Here is a 24,405-nt window from a genome sequence, read left to right as displayed (position 1 = left end):
GAACCCCGAGTACATAGAAAAACAAACGCTGGTCAATAAATGAGCGTAGGCAAAATTAGAATAGAAACAAGGGATTTGCTCTTCTGCTGCTGCGCTTTCCACGCTTTCCATGGTGCCTTTTCCATTGCTAAATTGTATTTTAAGTTTTACGCTCAAACCGACGACGTGTCAGCCATGTGAAGAGAGGACCGCCAGCAGTTTTATGGCAGACACGCGAGGGAAAACCAAACTGAGAAAAACCGTTCGGACGCGGCATGGGACAGATACAGATACGTCGTGGAAAGACAGCGCAACATTTTTAATTAATTTTCTTCTTCTAGTCTAAATTGAATAATATCCAAAGGGAAGGCCAGTGAAGATGTGATGAAAATACCAAACCGTTAAAGTTGTGTTAAGATTTTGAGGTTTTTTTCTGTTTGTGAAGTGAAAATGTCTGCTCCCTATGGCTACTCGAAGCCCACGTTCATGATAACCGACCACTCCCGGGATCCCTACCATCTGCATGTGGAGGAGACGGCCGATGAGGATGAATGCGATGCGGACGGCGATGGAGAGGTGGATGTGGAGCGACACTCTAAGCTGCAGGAGATCATCAATTGGCTGCATCTGAATGCCAAGCACCCACGTAATTGGTAAGTCCCCCAACATCAAGTATACGCCACAGGGATGCTTCACCCATTCCCATTCCTATTTTATACGCACAGTTATTTGTTCTCCCTTGTCTGTTTATATTTTGGTTCCATTTTCTCATTAGCAGACATTTAATTGTGGTCAGTCGGCAGGAGGGTCTTTGCCCAAAAACTTTTCCTTTTAATGTTTCCATGCGACGGTCCGCTTTTGTTTGTTTTTCCTTCGAAAACAATTTCATGGGGTATTAGGTCTCTGTGTGAACTTTAACAGATGGAATTTCCTATTGAGATTAATTTCAATTGATTTGTTTTTCCTCTGGGAAGAAACACAAAAATTCGCTTAAAAGCAATAAAATATCCAGGATATCCTGCAGGGTGGTGGATACACTCGGTAAAGCGGTCGATATCTCAAAGTTAACCCAACAATAAATCAACTACGATGATTTTTCCAGGCAATAATTTCAGCTACTATATTTTAGAAAACAAAATCTTTTCTTTACCTCTAGGGTTATTCTTCAAGGCAATAATTTTAGTTATGTATGGTGGGCGTCATTTCAAAAACAAAACAAGCTGTCAATAGAACAGTAAATGAATATTTGTTGTTACTTTGTGTAGATGGCAGGGGAAGCATTCTCAATAAGTAATTAAATCTTATGGTAAGAACTGCCAACAAGTATTCACTAATTCCGCGAATACAATATACAATATTTATAAATATGCCAGGCTATTCACCTGTCAAGCCTGTTCACATCTTTTGTTTGGAAAAGCTGCTGATTCGTGGAATAGTTAGCCAATATATATATGCTTTGTTCAGATTCAATAGCACATTCAATAATTTAACAGAACGTGCGAAAAAACAATGTCAAAAGAAAAGGCACACATTTTATGACCCAGCATTGAAGCTTATCTCAGATCCCCGGTAACCCAAACCCAAACCCAAACCCGAACCCCAAGAAGTCACTCCGTAAGCAAATTGTGACTCAGTAAACTCGGTAGCGCTTTGTATGTAATATTCTGTAATATATCTGAGCATCACAGATCCAGACTCATAATTGACGGCACTATAAACACTCCCACACATAGTCAGAGTCGCAGCCTGTGTTATCTGTGAAGTGGAAACTGAGAGCTCATAGATGCAAAACGTTGTTCTTCAATTAAAAGTTCCGCTTTGTTAATTAACAATTAAAGGGAAAACTTGAGATTGTAATTCACTGAGTTCTAGTCTTGCCTAGGAACTGTTAATAATACAGGGTGTCAAATCAGGTGAAGAAAAAACCATACTGTCGTGAATGTTTACATTCATAAAATGTATATATATTTTCAAAAATACATAATCATTCATGGAGAGATAAGAAAAACCCACTTCAGGCAGCCTGTATGTTCAATCAATACTCCATCTTAGTGTAAATATCTACATTGAAGACAAACAGCGTTGACAGACAGCAATCACCCAAATAGTCTATCTATCAATCTACTATGATGAGGATCAAACAACTCCCTCGACAACATGCACAAGTCCGAGTAGGTTTCAAATAGATTAATGACAAACAACATTGTTTAAACATTCAATTCCCTAGAAATTCTGTAGACTTTACAGACAAAAGATATCTATACTCGTAAACATTTATCATCACTCTGGAATATATTTACAATCCAATCTAAGTTATCAAAAGTAATCATTTAATTGCTTTAAATGCAGTAGACACCCTATACAGTGCCCGAACAAAATCCTCTGGCAAAACACATTAGTATGCACTCGTTATTTACATAATTATTATTTATTTTTTATGAACACTCAGTGTGCCTTCAGTGCTGCCTCAAGTGGGGCTTGGGAAATTCTTATACGAGTATGCACTCACCACTCACGAGAACCAGTATATTCGTATTTATTAGCATTTTAGTAAGTAGCGGTAGCAAGATAACATAACATACAGCAATAATAGCCAGTTCTAACCAAGTGCCATTGCCTGCCATTGTCTATGGTCATTAGTAAGCAGAGGGAGAGTGGGATTGGAAGTGGGATTGGGTGAAGTTCTGTTGACCTTCAGGTAGCCTGTCCGGACCGTGAAACTGGCCTTGGCATTGACAGCTGACAATTTTGATAGTGTGTGCTATTAATTTCAACCTCCTGGCACCCACACATACGAGCCAATACCACGTGATACTAACCAAAAGAACATCAAACCCGGTCTTAGTGGCCTGACGATGATGACATGTTGGCTAGGAAAGGCCACATGTGTATATTGTTTGCGGATACTTGGGCTCGAGGAGGGTGGAGGAGGAGGAGGTACATGTGGGTTTTCCGACGTAGAATTTTCATTTCAACTGTAAATACTTATTTGTGGCGAATAGTTTGAGCTTAGGGGCTGTAAAAGTTCCGGTTTGCATATACATATGTACGAGTATATGCCGAGTGTTTCCATATATAGTACAGTACATAGTGTGGCATAGCCTTGCTCCCACAGCGTGTGAATAAATTATGTATAAGCTTCATAATGGGCTGCGGTATGGGAAATACTTAAGGGACAAACTTGTTCAACTTTCAAGAGTCTGTCAGAGTAACAAGTAATAAAGTTTAAACAGAAAACAGAAAAGCTAAAGTGCTTACATTGAAAATGGTGCTGTACAAATTCATTAGATAAATAAATATTAAGCTGAGAACTGGAAAAGTCACAGCAATGCTGGAAAATGAAAGTTTCCATGGAAAGGCATCATCTGACTATTATCTTTTGGGGACATGTAAGTCCATTATAGATCCGTGTATACATCTTTGTACATATGTAAGGTATTATTTGGTTATTATTAATTGGTAATTATTAGTCTGGAAAGTGCAAGAACAATTAGTTTTAACCTCACGGCTTGATCTCGGTTGGTTTTTGTGCTGCTGCTGAAAGTTACGTTTAGCTGCTGCAATTCTCTTTTTACAACTCGTTTTGCTGTTCCTCCTTTTCTCTGCTGTGCTCTCCCTCTGTTGTTTCTGCTCGACTGCTGTTCATCTGCTGTTAATACCGTTCTGCTGTTACATCTGCTGTTACCGTCTGCTGTTTGTCTGCTGTTGATCTGCTGTAACTGCTGTTACTTTGCTGCTGATCTGCTATTACGCTCTTGCTCTGCTGTTACTGCGTTGATCAGCTGTTACTTTGCTCCTACTGCTGTTGTCCTGCTGTTTGTCTGCTTTTGCAGCAGATGCTCTGCTGTTATTCTGCTGCTGAATGCTGCTGTTCCCCGTCGCTAACCACTGCTCCTTCAATGGACGAGCTTGCCCACTCCTTCTTACATATATCAAACCAAGCCTGTTGCTTTAAGGACTTAGAACCAGAATCCAAGTTCCATAAATGCAGGCTACAGAAAATTGCCAAGCAGCAGCCTCATACTCGGTATCTATAGAGACATATGGGGCTGCACCCAGCTCGCTGATATGCGTTCCTATGGACAAACCGTATGGACCTTGGAGCCAATGCACAATTATCGTTAGCTATAGCGACACCCCCCACCAACTGCGTCGCACTCTGCAGCTATTATCATTGCTATTGAATGTGGGTGAGGAAAATTGCTGAATAAAAGAGCGTAATAAAATTTCACGCTTTAAAGCCGCTCAAGTGTCAGGCTGCTCGTGCCAAGAACTACTTAAAGAGATACCTACATCAACTCATACTCGGTACAGTAGCAGCTGTCTTGGGCGGACTCTTTATATAGTCCCGAAAGGGATTCAACGCCTCAAGGATACTCTTTTTTCGGGGTACAAAAGTGTTTAGCTCTAGCTTGTACTAGATTTGTAAGCACTGTCCTCCCAAGAGACCTTTCACTGTATATTCAACGAGTGTTTCTATTGAATGTGTGTTCATTTGTTGCTTCATTGTCATTGGCGGCATGTCCCGGGGCGGGGCGGAGTGGAGTGGGCCTCGGGTACGTTTATTTTGTGCGAATTTTGGGGTTCTGTATATTCAATAAAACTCAGACAAACTGAGTTGGAAATGCAAAGAAATCGACAACATTGAGACAACGCAGAGCCACATGCCACAGTTTGCATGTTCCGTTTGATAAATTTGCCTTTTGTCTGCTGTGCCCACATCCATGTCACCCCATGTACAAGTATTGTATATTATGTGTATGTGTGGCGTGCATGTGAGTGTATATCATCTCAATTTGGAGCTCTGCTTTACTCTGTTGGGATTTATCTTGTTTGGCCTATAAATAAACGATTTTTTTTATGTGTTATCATTTTGATAGAGCTGTTTTTCAGAGTTTACTTTCACTTCTTTTCAACATGAATCTTGACTTACTTTATGGCATTTTATGGGATCTATGGCAATTGCTTTGAATTCGTGTTAATTGCTTCGTAAATATGGGTATCCTTGAAAAAACTAAGATGAGAGCTGATAGAGCGGTTTTTACGCCTAAAATTTGATTAAAATACGAGGAGAGGAATAACTAAACAATAAATGTAGAGACGTTAAAAGAGTTAAGTTAAGTTGTCCACGCAAAGGAGTATTCCCTGTCGTTTTCACAAACGACAAACAAATTAGCACGGTCAAAAAGTGTATGCATGGAGGCTGACTAACTGAAATTCTAGGGCCCAGAGTCTAGTCCAAGCACCGTTCAAGTTCAAGTCGTTGGCCACTGGAATGAATATACTATACATGTGCAGTGGAAACAACCCTCACACAGGCCTAACCCCCCACACATCCACTAGTAGCGGCATTCAACAGCTATTGAAAGCGTTCCACACCATTCAGTTGACCGGTGGCTTTCAATCCGCCATTCAACCGAGAACAGCTGCGGCAGAACCGACGCGACAACAGAGTCGTCATCGTTGTCGTCGTCGTCGGCAGCGGCAGCGCCAGCGCCAGCTACCGGCATCGAACCAGCCCAGAGCCCAGAGACATGACTAGGAACACGGCGACGAACCCACGGACTTATTCAGTTTACAACTTTCGCTCGAAACGGACGTGCGACTGTGTCCGGGTTCGATCTGCGGGTTCGATCTGGAAGCGAGCGAGTGCCAAACAAAATAATCCAATAAATAAATTCACACATAATACAAATAATTATCCAAATGCGATAAATAAAACAAAGAAAACAAAACTAAAAGTGAGACAAACAATTTTGATAAAGAATACAGAAAGAACCACTTTCTGGACTTATCAGTACCCCCCTTGGAGTTCATTCGGATGCAGAAGCAGTAGGGGCAGCAGCAGCGGCAGCAGGGAGATAAAAAAAAGACGAATCATGGAAATTTTCCTTTGTTTGAAAGAGAGGCGTATCTTGTTTCAGGAGCTCCCCCAAAAGTTTCCATTTGCTGCGATAATTTTGCTCATTAGGAGACCCCAAAAAAGAGCAATATCTTTTGCATTAAGTGTACATATCTTATTAGTCCGGTTCTGACTGACCAGCAGAATAATTGGAGACTGGTCTACACTTTGTGGATATAAATTATTCCAAGGTTTTCTGTGAGAACTGCTGGATGGAGGTGCAGGTGTCTGGCACCTGGCTGGCATATGTTTCAGTATTTACACATTCGTGATTAAAATTTCCAGCGGACGAGACATTCCAAGAGCTACGGTGTATACCCGTGGCTATCAGTGGCTGGCAAATATTTCATCATTTATTGATGGTCGCACCTCCAGGAACAGGAATCCACCCAATCAATAATTGAGCTCCCGACAGGCCACGCAAATAAGCCATACATTAAGCTGGACAAATATAACTGTCAGGAAGTGTCATCTATGGCATAGAGTAGTATCACATCATCAGGGGGGGGCAGTGGTCTGGGGCAAATGAAAACAGAAAAACTAGTTCAAAACAGCGCGCACAAAAGTAGGCAACACGAAATTTGAGCACGCACACACGTACCCATGGCCGCCTGTCTATCCTTGTGTCAGTTTAAAGCTTTGCCCAACCTTGTCTGACATTCATTTGAAATGTTCACATCTGTCCGAAAGTATGTAGCCAACCACAGAACACAGAACGCATCCCACAGCCAACGCTTTTCAACAAGGACCCTCCGCCCGAGGGGGTCCAGATATGATTGAAGCCAACATTTATGACTATGTATGTCTTTCAACGAAATTTCTAATAAATTTTAAGTGCTTGCTGGAGGCAACCTCCCCACCCCCAGCTGAAAACTTTTTCTGGCGTTAATTTGGCAAGGGATCTCTTTTGGGGAAAAACAGAGCACGAAAACTTTTCCTGACAAACATTGTCAAACAGTCAGTTCAAATTACCCCTTGGGCTGAGCTGCTACTGAGTTCGGAGTTCTTTGCTGGTCTTGTCGGTTGGCAGCAAAGTGTAATCAATTAGTAATTAGCCAATAGATAACATGAAAGTATGTGAATAATAAGCCATGAAGCCATGATGCCATGGGGCAAGAGATAAGATCATGTTGTTGACTACTTAGTGACGTTTAAAGAAGAGTTAAGGATACAAATATCCTAATTCCTTTTGTAGGCAGCTTTGGCTTATGCTTTTCCATTATGGCTAAAATACTGCTGGAAATACTCGTACATATTTCTATTATATGTATATATTTATCGGTTGAAATGTTAGCTGAAATGTGTGTAAGCAAGGTTTCTGTTTTTGGCACCTCTGCGTAAACGTTCTCTACAGCTAAGGATTGCAAATATTTGACTGGCTTTGAAATATTGATACCACACAGCTAATATACATAAATTTCAGCTATTATTTCTATCAAAATATGTATATACAATATTGTTGAAAGCAATTTCCGCCTTTTGCACAGGATATTTTTGGAATTACTCCCCCTCCAATCACACTGGAGGTAAAAAGGCCAGCCAGGACACGTGTCCGTTTTGCATATATGTATGCATGTTTGCATGTAATCGTATCCCTTACCCGCATAGCATATCGTGTCCACATCCTGCTGGAAATTCCCACACAGATGGCCGCGTAACGCCTGCCATAATTTGAAATGAGGTCGGGGTCTGGGTTCATTTTTAATTATGCGGCAGCCAAATGGCTTAATGTGCGAGAGTTTAGGCAAACTAATTAGCCACCGACAAGCATAATTAAACAGAACTTAATACACGTACGCCACACACAGACAAAACGAAAATCAGCTGGAGAAACGTGCTCCACGAGCACCAGACAGATGATGGAGATGGCGTCATCAAGGGGGTTCATCTGACCACCCTACGAGCGGGCGGTGTGCTTTGGTGTGCCAACTGATTTGGCTGATTATAAAAAGGAGGTCATGAGAAAACTAAATGAATATTGATCGATTGATTCCCAATTAAACGAGAGTCGAAGTCCTGTCCTGCGTCTATTTTTGTCCCACCAAATGCTGAATGCTGAATAATTAATCCTCTCGCTGTGACGCATTCATCAACATCAAGGGGGCATACTTCAGGGATATTTATATCTATCAACATGCATATCATTAACAACTGGTCAAAATTTACCCCCGAAAGCGTTCGAAAGCAGACAACGCTGCGTATGCGTGATTCGATTCTATGAAAAAGAGGCACAAAGAAAAAACGTCACACACATCAAAATGTACAAGAGAAAGGCCTGAACCTAAAGAAGCAACGTTTGCTTGCAGAAACAATAATTATTATTAAATAGATAAAATTCTATCCAAGGAAAGTTAACATCAAAGGTCGTGTGAATAGCGTCAGCAGCTTAATTAATTTAATACCCATCCACCCACACATCCACCCATACCCCACTTTGTCCGGCCTTCCACAAAACGTCAAAATTGCGCCAGTTCGGGTTCACGCCGCACCTAGTCCCTTGGCAGAGTCCCAGCCCCCTGCCAATCAACACCAACGCCAGGCGACAGACACGGCCACAGTGGGTCACAGTGCCGGATCAACGGTATCGCGGCGCCGGAGTGGGTCGGGGGGTGTCCGGGTGCCGAGTGTCCACAAGAAGCGCAAGAACATTTGGCCCTTCAAGATGCGGATGAAGGTGAGCAAGCGGCTGTGGCCGCACCGCCAGGCCTCCACCAAGAGCGACAAGTTCCCACAGCCAAAGTAAGTGAATCATACCCTAATCCCCTACCCCTACCCGTAAGACAAGTGATTCAGATACGTGTACATAAATATTTGATGGATCCATTCAGATGGATTTAAAATAACTTTGAGATACAACCAGTATAAACATTTGCTGATGATGTTTTTCCATCAAAATATTAAATATACATAGAAAATATAATTTAAATATTTTGTATGAAGATGACTGTAATACAATTTGGCTTAGCTATAAATAGGGTTTAGGGGAATAGTTCCTTTGGCAGCATGACGTTCGATGATGGAATTCATGGGAGCTACAATTTGGAGTACAGTACACACTCCGGATTCAAATACAATAAACGTCCACAAATCCTAGCTAGGCATTGACATTACCTTAAAAGAAACAGTCTGAATAGCATATAACTTCAAAAACACAAAGTTTTTACTTCTCTTTCGTGTTAGAATTGTTGAAAGATATACCTATAGATGGGTCCATTCTGGCCGGTTGCCACAGCTGCCTTGCTGCACTCAGTTCGACTGGAGTTCGAGAACAGCTGTTCGCCAGCCCCGCAATTGGGCAGCTTTATATTCCTTATAGCCGCAATGCTGCTCGCTTGGGATATCAATATATACATCAAGGACGGGGTGCATTTGTCGTGTTTGGCGCAGTTCTTTGTTGGCACCTTTGCATCGCTGGTTATTTTGGAGTTCTTTAACCTGAAGCTGTGGTGCTGGCTGGAGGCTTGGCTCTGCCAAGCAGCGCAACATTTGTGCCTCAATTGGGGCTTGTTGAGCGAAGAAACATATCTGGAATACGAGTATTGGATTCTTGGAGCTGTGACATCTGCAGCTGCCACGTTTATTTTGTGGTTTTTTGGAATGCTCACTTTGCCGCACTTTTCGCCTCGAGACCTCCAGAAAGTGACCATAACAAATGAGTTCCAGCAATGGGTAAATAATCCACGGAAAAGGAGGTATCCCTTTAGGCCCCGCTAAGATAAAACCATTGAAATGTGATATCCAAGTTTGGAAACAAAATTTATTGTTTGTCTAAATTGATACGCATACTGTATATTAATTGAATGAATAAATTAGTTGAAGTGGTCTTACCTACAAATAGGCCTACAAATACCAATGAAAGGAATTCCCGATTTGTGCTTTAGAGATCCACCATTCCTGTGGATTGGGACGCTTGGGGCTTATCCTTTGGGTAGGCGGAATTCAATGGAGTCAATGAAAAACGGTGTTTTGATTACTTTACACACTTTCAAATTATTCATAAAATTGTCCAAAGAAAGCCAAAAGTACGATTGTTTTTAGTAAATCCATACCAATCAAAACAGAATTTTCTTTGAAATTCGGGACTGCTTTAATAAAGTACCACTTCACCTACTTCAGTTCAAACGGGTCTCTTAGGACCATAAACATAAGCAGAAGCCCCTCTTGTGATTCGGATGAAAGCATTCGGTCTTGTTGAATTTCAAGGGAACTACTCATAGACATGGGATTTCCTTTTGGTTATTTCCTTTGAAGATTTCAAGGTTCCTTGTGTGGTATTTGGTGTCTTTATAGCTCTGCCATTACAAGGTTTCTATCCTGGAACTGGTCTCTCCTAGGATGATTTCCGTTAGTGCATAAAAACACGTATATTTATATGTTTATTTGTGTGTTTCTTGAGCCCAAGTCTAAGACACGTGCTCTGGACCCATTCCTAGGAATGGCAGGCATAGACTCGACCACAACATAAACATGAACATAAAAACGTTCTCTGTTTGGGTCTAATTTACGTCGAATGGCAGCAACATGTGTGGCGTGCCACACCAAGATGTGGCAGTCTGGCAACAAACATTTAATTTCCGTTTCCAGAAACAAAAACAGGACAAATATGGGAATCTCGTTTCCGCTCGGTTGTACCCCCATTCCCATGTTCCAATAGAAAACAATAATACTTCATTGAATTTGAATGGAATTCATCGGCATATTTTCTTTGAGGGCAATCAGGTACGGCACTCGTATTGGCATTCAAGCAAATCAATCTATCCATCAATCAGACAGCTCAGTGGGGCATGCATGCCGTTGGGTCCTCAAAGTGTCCTGGCAACGTGCCTGGAATTCTCTGAGTGAAAGTTGTCCAAGAGCAATACCAATTAATTCGTTGGGTCAAAATCAACAAAAAGAAGGGAAAACGAAGACGTTCGTTGACTTCAGCAATTAATTCTCAATTTGTCTTCCATGTTTTTTCGGATAATCGACAAATGTTGACCCAATGCCTAGAAGAGGGCAACCAATTTGAATGGGACAGCAGTGCGTATGCACTGCCACATCGCTCATTCGCCCCATGGGCTGGGCTGGGCAGCAGTTAAAAATGGGAAGCCATCAACGCCTTCGCACCCCTTCCCCCTCCAATGTGGGTCAAACTTTGGGGAGACCGTCCCTGCTTAGTTCGCGAGTAAAAATTCTTGCATAAAACGCGTCCAACGCGACGACCTCGTCTGAGCCGACAAGGTCATGGGCGGTAAGTGTGCCCCTGCCCTGCCTCTAGCTTAATCCCCCTACCCTGCCCTGCCTCGAGAAATTCTGCATTGTTCTTAGCACATTCAAAATGTGATTATGAGCCTGGAAGGATATGAGCGTGTGCGTGAGTGCTTCTGCTGACGACAGCAAGTGCCACAAACATGGCCACATGAATAATTAAAACATTTAATGCTGAAATTGGGTTAAGGCACAGTGCAGTTGGTTGCCCCTCATGCGACCCGACCAGCTGTGAGCCCAGATTGACATACAAAAGGAAAGGTCAGGTGTGGTAGGGTGACAGCTGCAGGATACGGAGGTCGGCCGTACTGGTGCGACAAAAATACTACTCTCATAAATAACATTAATATAAATTTATACCATTCTATTTACATAGAATAGATAATTTTGATTTGATCAGTACAAAATACAGAAATTGTTTGCATCGATTAGGTCTATAAAAAAACTCCCATGTTTGAAATCATACGTTCAATAACTGCACTTCGATGTACAATGCACGATGATGCTGTAAACGAGAATCAGTTATAGAATATGTAGAAATTACAAATTCAAATGAACAAGGCGGCACTCCTGTTATGCCAGCTATTTGCATACTACACCTACAGCTGCATGTTGTTTCCCTCCCTTCCTGCAGTAGCTTCCCACATGGTCGGAATGGCTATTCCCAGGCACAGTTCTAATGTTCATGGTGGCGTAGTCGTCGTTGCGAACGTGTGACTATGAAGTCATTAGGAACGTGTGCGATTTGCTTCTGTGGAACTGGTGCTGGTGCTGGTGCTGGAGCTTGGTGCGGATCGGATTGGATCGGATCACTGGGTTGGCAATTGAAACGTGTCGGGCCAAGCGCGTTGTTCAATTAATTAACTCACATTTTTCGCAATGGAAAGTTACCGTCGCGCCGCGCCATCAAGAGACTTAACATGCTAATCGGGATTGAGAACTGAGAAGGCTCAAGCGTATGGCACAGCATACCCTCCCTGCCACGAAAGCCTCCTCCTCTTGGGGTTATAAATAAACTTTAAAGTCAACCTCACACATGAATCGGCGGCGGCAGTGGCGGCGGGTACAATCCACTCAGCTAGCCAGTGCGGTTCCAGGCTTTCAATTCTCGAAAAAATTAATGAAGCGTGTCGCATTGAAAGCGCCACATGAATGACATCCCCGCTGACGGAACGGAACGGAACGAAACGGGACTTGGACGCGACGAGAGGCGGCGGACCAACGAGTGACCGACTGGATGAAATTACGTTTTTATATTTTTTTTTTCGGGTCTGGTCTGTAATTTTGTTATCAACTTTGTCGCACAATGACCTACATATGTATATATGTCTGTATAAGCACGTCCAACTAAGTATAGCCTATTCAGATACATATATGTATGTATGTAGTGGGTGTGGGTGTGCGCACGCCTTGCTTAAGTAAGTTTAAGTTGATTTAATATACGAGTATCCGTAATCCCGAAGAATACGAGCCAAACTGTTTGATGAGCGCGTGTTCATTTAATTTAACAAATGGATAAAGTGCGTGCACTCTCAAAAATATACCACTCGAGATGTTTTCATACTAAAGTAAAAAATATTTTCTATGCTCAGTTTATTTTTAGAAATTGATTTCTATGAATAGATGAAGATCACGAACAAGCCCTGCGGGCTTCTATATGTGTATCTCGATTGATGTTGATCTTAATCAATGGAATTGGTACTTTCAGATAATTGTTATTGATAAAGACAAATAGAAACAGAACCACATTGTTCGCAAATCGAATTCTAAAACCTGGTACAATAGAGACTTCTCAACTCGAACTTAATTAATTTTTAAATCCGCTTTTCTCTTAAGCTCGACTCAGCAAGTAATAAAGTGTCTGCCAATAAGTTAGCACCACAATATCTTCTACTCGTAAAACAGATAAACATTTTAGGTATCTGTCACATAATTTACCCAATTGAATAATCTCTTGTGATATTAACTGTCGAAAATTTGTTCTAAGTTGAATAGGGTTTTGTAGATATAAGCTTTAAATACTGAGTTCTAATAAGTAGAAAAGTCATTCTATGCAAATCACCAATCAGCTCGAAAATCATTTCCGTAAAATTTAAACCCAAACAATAAAACAATTCTTTTTAAAATTAGCAGCAATTAGCAGGAAAGTGGGAAGCATTAGAATGTATTTTCCGATCAGTTCTGCTTAGTCGGGCGTGCCGATCAGCTGTTTCGAATGCGCACATGACGTATGGAAATATGTCCACCAGTATGCCACTTACTTTACTGGTAATTGTATTGAGCAACTGGATAAATGATAAAAGAGTGAGACAATAGTACAGTGAATAGTTTACCTTAAATATGGTTTGGCATGAGACTATTAATGTTTTATGTTCAATTAGCAAGTTGATGGGAGAGGCAGTATCCCTCCCATAAAACGTTGGTTTTCGAATAATAACTAACTATTGAAGTCAATAAAACTCATAAGAATATTTAAATTGCCTGAGAAACGAAAGCACTTACGCTGTGAGTCGTATTCCAATGAGTCATTTAAGGCTGCACTAATTTAGAGAGTTTAATCCAGAAATTCTGCTAAATTATCAATGTTGACAATTCCCGTCTCGTCTCGAACCCGATTTCAAGGTTATGCCAGCTTTTGCCATGCCCACGGCTGGCGCTGACATTCGAAGAATTATCATCCATGTGCCGCTGTAATGCGAAACTCTCAAGCGCACGCTCTCGTTTCAATTAAATTGCACTTTTTGTTGTCGTTGTTGTTGTCTGTCCGTCCTACTGTCCGACGCAGTATGGCAAAACAGTGGCGGAGACAGCTTTGGTAAACATTGGAGACATTATTTTCATGCTTGAAGACTTTTTTTCATTAGCCAAGCGGCGAATCGCTATCATTAGGTGGCTGGCGGTGTCGGTTTTCACTTCCCACCTCTGTCGCCGCAGCCACCGCTGCTGTTGCCGCTGTTGCCGCTACTGCAGCAGCGCTGTCCCTGGCCCGGTATGATTTTCTAATCTATTGGCCAACGCAACGGTATTACATTACCTTCTCCGTATTATGCAAGCTGGCAAGAACACCTGTGACGTCAGCGCAGGTGGTTGCCATACCGCACTCGGCACTCGGCACTCAGCAGTAAGCTGGAGCGCAACTTTGGAGCTTAAAATATTTTCTGCTTATTTGGCAAGAAACATTTCTTTGATATGCGTCTGCCAAACTTTTGACAGGCGGTGACTCGGCGCCGGGGATTGTACTCGTCCTCCTCTCAATGGGGTGGCTTTTTGAATTTGGAGCCACGTGCGGGCGGCTCTGATTGGGATCCATTTCCTATACCATCCCATACGATGCTCGAACCAAATTTGCATGGGAATTGAAAGCACCCTTGAACTTCAAGGTCTTTCCAAGAAGCCACTAAGTACGAGTATGTCTTCAATTTAGACTGATTTCAGAGAACGTTGACTATTTCATAATTTGCACACTCCTTAACTGGATAATTGGGACAGGAGTATACAGATATGTACATATATGTATATATCAAATGGGTTATTTCAGCTGATACCTCCTTCAAGTTGCATTGTGAACATACATACATACATATATGTATATATACATATGTACGTATGTCCCGCAAACGAGCTGATGTCAGAGCGCTCATCTCGTGTCATCAAATCGTGTTGACAAAGAGAAACAAATTGCTGAACATTTTCTAGGGGTACTCGTAGAGTTATGAGCGAAGAAAAATCGAAATTTATGTGAAGTATGGATTATGGATTAATTGTGCAGTAAGAAAAACATAATCAAAAAGGTAACTAAATAAGTACATATGTATGTGTATGCACATACCTACATATGTGCATAGGTCAGTGTTGATATTAAAGTGCCACCGACTTTCATATGGTACTGAATTCACTATATTAATTCGATTATTTTCGATGGTCAAGTAAATATTTAACCTCTCTTTGGTATCTAAAGTAAAAGCGGAAAGAAATGCTCAGTACTAGGTAGAATAAAATCATTAATACAATATACCAAATACTCCCCACAGATTCGAGTATAGCGCAGCGCAAGATTGCTTCTGATCGCGGCGCAACTGTCAAATATGATAAATCAAGTGTAATTGAAAGAAGTGCAAATAAGCCAACGCCAACAACGACAACAAGAGAGCGAAAGCAGAGCGAAAGCCGAAAATGAAGAATAGAACGGCATAGCATAGCGGTGCGCTGTGCGCTGTGGGGTGTGAGAGGAGTGTGGAGGAGTGTGCTCGGCTCGGGTTAGGTCGCGTCGAGTCAAAGCCGACGCTCAGAGGAAGAGCGCCGCCGCCAAACGGTTGACTGGTTGAGCTTTGAGTGCACTTTGCAGTGGCAGTGAGTGATGGCAGTGGCAGTGGCAGCGGGATCGGGAGCGAAAGCATAAATGCGAATAATGAGCAAAGCGCGGCCCGCGAGAGATAACTGATGAAGAGTATCAGGAAATTCTTTATTTGTACCTTCTTTTGCGCTCTGCTTCTGCTTCTGCGCTGCTGCGACTGCAGCTGAGCCAGCTGCGACAACGACGACGACGACGACGGCGACATTAAAACCTACAAAATAGGGTAAAAAACTGTGCATGGCAGTTAGTACCGCGAGTATAGGGGATCAACAGAGTCACGATCAACGGCGAATAAACAGCGACTGAAAAAGTGACCGAAACCCGAAAAAGGGCACGCGACATCACCACAGTGCAGTGGAAAAACCGAGAGACAGGCGCGCCTTTTAATTGAAGCTCCCTTTCAGTATCCATTTTCAGTATCCAATATCGGCTCGTGCACAGCGGAAAAATATGCGATTAACAAAGGAAATTTACAATTTTTTTCGGCTGCCATATTAAAGCTCATCCATCGCTTCGCATCGCATCGCGTGTGTGTGAACAAAAATAGCAATTTACGTAATAATACGTTCTGTTCTGTTCTGTCCTGTTCTCGGAAATTCTGTTATTTATCTCGGCTTGCACCTCCCACACACGAAACAGGAGCCGTCGCGACTCGCGAGTGTCATATTCCCTTAGCCTTGGCAACCTGACGGTCGTCTGAGCCCGGCCCTACGTCTGTTGTTACGTCGAAGGCCTAGCAACGTTAAGGATGTCATATAATTACAACAACAGCTCCGAGGATTACTCATACGAGGATGAGTATGTCTTTCTGGTTGGATTAGAGCGACAGGCGAAAAATGAATTGTGTTCTAGCCTTAAGAGCCTTGTCATCTTTAGCCACAGTCGCCCCCTGGCTGGGCGGTCGGCCAGCCCCCACGAAAAACCCAATTGAAAACCGACAAATTGTCAGGGGGCTGCAGTCGAGCAGAAAACTCGTTTGGCTCCTGCTAATGATAGTCCTTTGCACAATTTGTCCATATATGTACATATGTGTAGGAGTCAGTGTTTGTTTGTGCTGACATCGAATCAATCTGTGACACGACCACTTCAGCCGGAGAGGGGCAGCCGGTGCTCTGAAGTGCCCCGGAGTGCCGGAGTGCTTGAGTGCCGGAGCGTGAAAAAGCAGTGACATAAAGTAGCTGTTGAATGCCTTAAGAATCATCAACAAAATCATTGACTAGTCCTCACAGACTGCCTACTTTCCGTTCTTTCAGTTGAATACTATAATGAAATGGATTAATATACCATTTACTGGTACATGGATGCCATAGAAATTATCAGCTTTTAATTGAAAGTGTAGCAATAATCCATATATATTATATGTACATATATGTAAGACCATAGCTGTCATTAATCTGCCAGCGCACTTATATTATTTGCTTATTATAGAACTTTATACGAGTCAGCTCCAGATCCGGAGACTACTATAGTCATTCTATCAGCTGTAACTCCCCAAGAAAATAATTTATATAGGTCGAATGCGATCTCTCTAGAAGACTTCTTTCAAGTAATAATATTGAATAGTGTACACATTTCGCTAGTAAGCAACGCTGAAAGAAAGCTGAAATAATATATGTACATGCAATGACAAATCCTATAGTTTAACCCCATTTAAATGATGTACGAACACGAGAACACACGAATGTCTAAGTCGAGCAATTGAGGCAAGTTCAAGCTGAAGTGTCGTGTTCTTTAATATTTAGCATTTCCCAGACCTATATAGATACATATATATATGTATATATGGTAGTCGCATGTGGGTCTCTCAGCAAAATCAGTGTCAGCATTACTTTGGCGGTCTTGTCTTTGTTTCTGTGTGCATACATATGTCAACATTGTTCGTGTCCATCAACAAAAGCTAATTTAAATTTAAGTAAATATAATTTATGAGTACACCACACACATTTATTTCGAGCACTTTTCATCGTTCTAACTGAGAGTTAAGTAAATTTAGTTGAACATACTGAATTAAGATTTGTGTGGCCACTTGAATCAAGTCTACAAATTGCATTTATTCAGTCGGCACACGTGATGCGACTCTGAATGCACTCAATGATACCATTACTTTAGGGATACACAAACTCATACACATACTCGTACGGGTACACTCGTGAGTGCCGAGGAAATGAAGGTTTTTCTTCCCCAACAAGTGGCAGTCCCCAGCTGCTTAGGTCTTATTTCAGTAATCATGGCAGAGTCATTAAACTTGCATTTGAAATGGAAAAAGCACTGCTAATAAAACTGAAAACAATATTTTATTGCCATTATAAATAGACAGACAGACAGGCAGTCTCTGCCGAGCCGAGCCAAGGGTCGGTTCTGATAACGCTGACGGGGCTGCTTTGACCTTAAGGCTGGTCTGGAATTGCGCCACCAACGAGCGCTTTAATTGGGGTCTACGAATCACTTTTAAATGAGTTCTGGAGATGGCTCCGCTTGACATTGAAAATTATCTGTATTTGAATTTAGAATTATAAATTATATCTAAGATATATTTTGTAAACAGCACATAAATCTTTTTATCTTATCAACTAAGTAAGAAATATGTACGTATGTGTTTCCATATCCTGCAGAAGCTCTCGTCTTCATCCTTATTTTCAGTATTATTTAAATCACATAAAACTCGAATCAATTTGTTGGTTTTTCCTCAAGTCAAAGAGTTTGTTTGCTGTTCCATTTTCATGACTCACTTATCCCCATTTGAAAGCATTTCCTAGTATTTTCCCACACACCCAATTTATTTATCCTTTTTCCCTTAATACACTCTCCAAATATATGTGCTTAAATCTTATTTTATTGCTCTTAGAGATTTGTTGTCAATCAGATTTCACACTAAGAAGATTGCGCACCACTTTCCATAACCACAATTGAATTTCCGCTTCATGGGGCATAAGCTGGGTGACCGAAACCAAACACTTTTAGGGCCAAACAATTTAAAGACTGCACGAATATATGTATATTGTAGTACGTACATAAGAGTCACATCAAATAGACACAAAATTGTTGCACGCGCAACAGCCCGCAGCCTCGCCGAATGTTTGGCAGAAAAATCAATATGGAAGTGCTTGAAAATTTATTGAATCTTTGGCATTGGCATGGGCAGACGTGCCACGCCCTTGCACCTGAGCAAACAAATTCCTAAACAAGTCAAGTAATCTTATTAAATCTTTATTCTCCGCTTATTTCTTTTCTTTCATTCTCGGAATCGGTGGCACCGCCCATTTCATTGCTCCCCAATGTGTAACAAAAATCCACCATCCATGAACTGTTCCGATGCTGCCTCTACTCCGAATCCTGCTCCCGTTCCACACATGCAGCGAAGTAACAGAAGGTGCCTTACAAGTCTGGCGTACCCTGCCCGAGCGCATTCGTCAGGATCCCAGTCTAGCCTCATTTCGCCAGGAGCACGAGCGTTTACATGGCGGTAAGTGGTTTTCTCTACCTCCCATACTCCCTCCCTCCCTCTCTGTCCTTCGAATGTGGCAACCTTAATTCCCTCTTTTTACGAGGGAGCCTGCCCCTCAACCTGTTGTTGTTGGTTTTGCTACCTTTTTTATTGCTGTAATTATTGTAGAATTTTTTTATTGCCATTTGCGTCGTCGTTGCCGTCGTCGTCATTGACATTGGGCTGCTGCAAGTCCACTCCGCCGGGGCCTGGGTTCCGCCTGATTTGCATACCAAAAATCCGGTCGACTTGCGGCCAAGTATAGACTTTTCAATTGTCTGTGACGGACGCACTATTTGAGGTGCACTAAATTATGGTAATAATGGACTGGGTCTACTCTACACTACGAGTATTTCCGTCACATAATGCGCATAACTTTCGAAAGTCTAGAAGAAAGCAATGTACAAGATTATTGTACTCGTATTACATTTGGGTTATTCAAGAATTCAGCATTTAGAGAAATTCAATGCGAACATTTTCAAGCATCAGTCTCTGACTTGGTGAGTCCTCGAGCTTCTCCATGGTCATTGATGGATATTTTTAGACTTTCAGCCTTGCTTCTATTGCCCCGTGCACGTGGGCTAATAAAACAATGTATACGCGTGGCAACTGGCAAGCTGGCACTTGGAATTACTTCCTGCGACAGTTGTCCGCGAGGTGTCCTTGCGAGAACACCGAATGGGGAGGCAATTTACGCACAATTATTTGCCAATATCCGTGGACCCTGGCCCCGGTTAAGAGACACACATAAATTGTAAATGCTTTGACTTGTTTTTATTAATGTTTCTATTGCAGATGGCGATCCTCTGCCTCCAGAGGAGGTCGGAACTGGAGGCGTGCCAGGCGAACAGCTCGAGAACGGACCCCACGAGGAGACGACACTGGACACCCATGCCTTTACGCAGATCGGCATCAATGTGACGAACGAGGCGGGTCAGGTGCGAGTCATTGACGGCAGGTTCGTAGTTCTTTGCGCTTCGGTTTTCATTTACGTAATTAGTGCAACCAGTTTTCTGTGATTCCCCGGATCTTTTAGGGACCTGGAGAACAACAATGAAGATCAGCACGATGAAGTGGAAACGCATGGCAAGAGCACGGTGAGTGGCAGGAGGTACTTCCAAATAGATATCTATGATATATATCTGATATATCCCTCAACAGTTCGTCAAGTATTTGATCTGGTTCAAAATAGCTGTGCTCCTGGTGGTCTGGTGTGTCTTCACCGCCTTCCTTATGTCCAACAACGAGCATGTGGACCAGCTGAGCCTGATAAGTGTTCCTAGAAATGGCTCACCCAGAGGTAACTTTAAGAAAATTCTTGAAAGTATATCCATATTCAAGTGTTTCTCTCCCTGTAGTCTTTCCCATTACGACATCCACTCTGCAGCGAATTGGCCTGGGTCTACGCGGCCCCTTCCGTCTGCAGGAGAACGAGCTGACCATCAACGAGAGTGTGCCACTGCCCCTGCTCCAGGTGCAGGTGATGCGCAGCTACTTCGATGCCGAAGGAATGGAGGTGTACATCGAGAATGCCAGCCAGCTGTGGCAGCTGGACGTGGTCTATCCGGACCTCATCGACGCCACCGTAGACACCAAGAAGCAACGCACCTTCGAGCTCAAACCCACAGATGCCTTGTGGCTGGCCCAGTCCAACAGGACAGAGCTCAGCTTTGAGTTTGTGAGCAGCATCGAGGGCGAGCTGCCGCTGCAGTTGAACGTGGACGAGTCGCCAATCTACAAGCGGGACGGTGTGATCTATGCGGCGGCTGTGCTCTGCGGTCTCTACATCATGATTATCTGGGAGATTGTGAACCGAACATTTGCGGCCATCATCGCCTCCACGCTATCGGTGGGTATACTGGCGGCCCTCAATTCGCGTCCCTCCATGGCCACCATCATGGGCTGGATCGATGTGGAGACGCTTCTTTTGCTCTTCGGTATGATGATCCTCGTGGCCATTCTCTCCGAGACGGGTGTCTTTGACTACCTGGCCGTGTACGCCTACAAGATCACCAACGGACATGTGTGGCCCCTAATCAACTGTCTTTGCCTGTTCACCGCCGTGCTCTCCTCGTTTCTGGACAACGTGACTACAGTGCTGCTGATGACGCCGGTCACGATACGACTCTGCGAAGTGATGTGCCTCAATCCGGTGCCCATTCTGATGTGCATGGTCATCTATTCGAACATTGGTGGTGCTCTAACACCTGTTGGGGATCCGCCAAATGTCATCATCGCCTCCAATAGCTACATATCCAAGAATGTGAGTTATAGCCCCTAGAAAGTGCATATATTGTTCAGTAATCAGTCGAATATTAGAAGATGTCTTGCGATGAAAGATACACTTATTATTCCTGACATCATGGTTGGAATATGTAATCCGCTCGTGATAATTACTATATAAATTGAATGGCTCTGGTACTTAGTACTGCCAAGCAGCATCCGAGATCCAGTTTTTCCTATGATTTCGAACTGATTTTTAAACTGGTTTGGTCTACATCTATTTCACAGGGCGTCAATTTCGCTGTCTTCACGCTCCACATGCTGCCCGGCGTGCTCCTGGTGATGGTGCAGACCTACATACAATTGCGTTTCAAGTTCCGCAACATCAGCGACCTGCAGTTTAAGGACTCACCGGAGGTGGAGGAACTGCGCCACGAGATACACGTGTGGAAGCGAGCCGCCGCCAGTCTGTCGGCCTACTCCAAGGACGAGGAGCTAGTGCGACAAACCCTAATGAAGAAGGTCAACCGCTTGAAGAGGAGCCTGAAGAAACGAATGACGGCTGTGATTGAGCCGGCTCCCAACTATCAGCAAACACTGGCCAATCTCCAGGCAAAGGTCTGTCTAGGCTTCCGGATTTAATCTGACGAATTCTTAACATAGTATATCTTTCGGTCCCTAGTATCCCATTCGCAACAAGCAACTGCTTGTCAAGTGCTCCCTTGCCCTGCTCTTTGTGATCAGTTTGTTCTTTCTGCATTCGGTGCCCGAGCTGCAGAGGCTATCCCTGGGCTGGACGGCTCTGCTGGGTGCCATTTTCCTCATCATCCTTGCCGATATCGAGGACATGGAGGCCATACTGGCACGCGTCGAATGGTCAACACTTCTGTTCTTTGCGGCTCTATTCATCCTCATGGAGGCATTGACGGAGCTGGGTCTAATCGAATGGATCGGAAATATGACAGAGGGCATTATTCTGGGCGTAGGCGAAGATCGGCGCTTGATGGTGGCCATCCTGATCATTCTTTGGGTGAGTTTTTCTCCACACTGAGTCCTTTATTAATCGTACTAAATGTTCCATTATCCACTACTAGGTTTCTGCGGTGGCTTCGGCGTTTGTGGATAACATACCATTGACCACGATGATGGTCAAGATCACCATATCATTGGCGCAGAACAGCACCTTGAATCTGCCCCTGCAGCCTCTAGTTTGGGCCCTGGCCTTGGGCGCCTGCTTGGGAGGTAAGTTCAACAAAAGATCTCAGATCGTAGATGTACTTATATTGATTTCTCACCCAGGCAATGGCACACTGATTGGAGCTTCGGCCAATGTTGTTTGTGCTGGTGTGGCCGAGCAGCATGGCTATAAGTTCACCTTCCTGCAGTTCTTCAAGTAGGTCCAGGGAAACTCTTCTCTAGTTCTTCTTCATTAATTCATATATTTCCCATCGGCAGAGTGGGTTTTCCTATCATGATTGGAAGCATTATTGTGGCCACGGGCTATCTGCTGGTCTCGCATTCGCTGTTTGCGTGGCATTGATGATGGGCAGCACTGGGCAGCCCTTATGGGCAACGTGGATGGGAATTGACTGTGTCGATTTCGGAACAAGGCGCACTTTACCTCGTTACCTATGAAACTGTACCACATATGCGACGCTCGTCGTGTTCAACAGCTGCAGATCGAGGGAAAAACAACACCATTCAGACCCGAAACAGCACGACCCGAAAGCTAGAGAAAGGAATTTCAATATCTTATAGCCTGTCTATATAAGAGAGTGTTTATAAATTTAAACAGATTCTAAAAGGAAACCGCAACCGCAACCAAACCAAATCCACACAGAGACAGAAACGAAGAATATTATATACATAAATATACATTTATTTTTACACATCGTTGTTAGTGTAGTGCGTAGTCTAAATAACAAAACAAAACCAACAACAAACCAACCAAAAATATAAGAAATACAAATTAAATAAAACTAAATTAATTATTTACAATTAATAATGTCGCTGAACTGTGAAACAATTTGTTAAATGTTAAATGTATATGGATACGAATCAAATAAAACCAAAACGCAAAATACTACCTACTGCTCTGCTGTACTGTAAAATGAATGCAAAACATAATCGAAAGTAGTTTTAATACAAGGAAATGGGAACACACACCACAGCTTATTCTTTATTAATTAGGCTTTCCATTCTCGGGTCAAATATCGGGTGCGAGATCGTTCGACAAGTTACAAACCTTAAACATATATACGTACAGGACAGAAGCGCAACCCTTCCAAGATCCTAGCCTGACAAGCCATCGTCCTCCTTCGACCTGGCCATCGACAACAAGGACTTTGACTATGGCAACCATGGGAGGGGCAACTCGGGCTACTAGATTCTAGATAGATCTCGTTGTTACATCTATATCTCAGAAAAATAGGGCCAGATCGGTGCAGGACCAACTCTCCCAGGACTGTGAGGATCCAGACTGTCGAACGGCATCAAAATCTCGACTTTGAAAATGATATCGATTTTTGGCAAATTTAATGATGTAACCATCATGATTTTTTGCGAAAATCGGGAAAAAATTGATGTCCTTTTTTCCGATGGCAGTCGATTGGCAGGACTCTCCCGATCACGGTGAGACATGCCACGCCCCGATCGGCCGCCGGATAGCAGATTTATAGCCTACAGGAAAACCCAGTATTCTACGGATGAGCCAATCCAAATCTTCGAAAGGCCATATCTAGGGTAAATACGGCCAGATCGCCGCAGGACCAACCCTCCCAGGACTGTGAGGATCCAGACTGTCGAACGGCATCAAAATCTGGCCATCGACAACAAGGACTTTGACTATGGCAATCAAGGGAATGGAATCAGAATTATAGCCTACAGGAAAACCCAGTATTCTACGGATGAGCAAATCAAAATCTTCGAAAGGCCATATCTCAGAAAAATACGGCCAGATCGACGCAGGACCAACTCTCCCAGGACTGTGAGGATCCAGACTGTCGAACGGCATCAAAATCTCGACTTTGAAAATGATGTCGATTTTTGGCAAATTTAATGATGTAACCATCATGATTTTTTGCGAAAATCGGGAAAAAATTGATGTCCTTTTTTCCGATGGCAGTCGATTGGCAGGACTCTCCCGATCACGGTGAGACATGCCACGCCCCGATAGGCCGCCGGATAGCAGAATTATAGCCTACAGGAAAACCC

General features: G+C 43.0%; 2 protein-coding genes across 4 annotated transcripts; both read left to right on the top strand.

Moving 5' to 3' along the window:
- Positions 1-399: 399 nt before the first annotated feature.
- Positions 400-23,278, top strand: LOC6589167 (P protein). 3 transcript variants are annotated; one of them, XM_002014988.2, is made up of 11 exons: positions 400-632; positions 18,842-18,948; positions 19,765-19,927; positions 20,006-20,066; positions 20,131-20,269; positions 20,328-21,232; positions 21,481-21,810; positions 21,875-22,222; positions 22,287-22,434; positions 22,492-22,585; positions 22,648-23,278. In XM_002014988.2, exons 1-11 carry the CDS (start codon positions 430-432, stop codon positions 22,730-22,732), a joined length of 2,583 nt encoding a protein of 860 aa, XP_002015024.2. In that variant the 5' UTR covers positions 400-429; the 3' UTR covers positions 22,733-23,278. The 3 variants fall into 3 exon arrangements, with proteins under 3 accessions (XP_002015024.2, XP_026844936.1, XP_026844937.1); XM_026989135.1 differs by lacking the exon at positions 400-632 and adding an exon at positions 7,885-8,620; XM_026989136.1 differs by lacking the exon at positions 400-632 and adding an exon at positions 15,754-16,283.
- LOC113565834 lies at positions 9,018-9,739 on the top strand. The gene has a single exon (XM_026989137.1). It carries the CDS (start codon positions 9,086-9,088, stop codon positions 9,593-9,595), a length of 510 nt encoding a protein of 169 aa, XP_026844938.1. The 5' UTR covers positions 9,018-9,085; the 3' UTR covers positions 9,596-9,739.
- Positions 23,279-24,405: the final 1,127 nt, after the last annotated feature.

The sequence above is a fragment of the Drosophila persimilis genome, unplaced genomic scaffold (genome assembly GCF_003286085.1).
Source record: "Drosophila persimilis strain 14011-0111.01,24,50 unplaced genomic scaffold, DperRS2 tig00000191-arrow-pilon, whole genome shotgun sequence".
Lineage (NCBI taxonomy): Eukaryota > Metazoa > Arthropoda > Insecta > Diptera > Drosophilidae > Drosophila > Drosophila persimilis.
The sequence above is the reverse complement of the archived record's forward strand: the minus strand, read 5'-3'. Positions and strand labels throughout refer to the sequence as shown.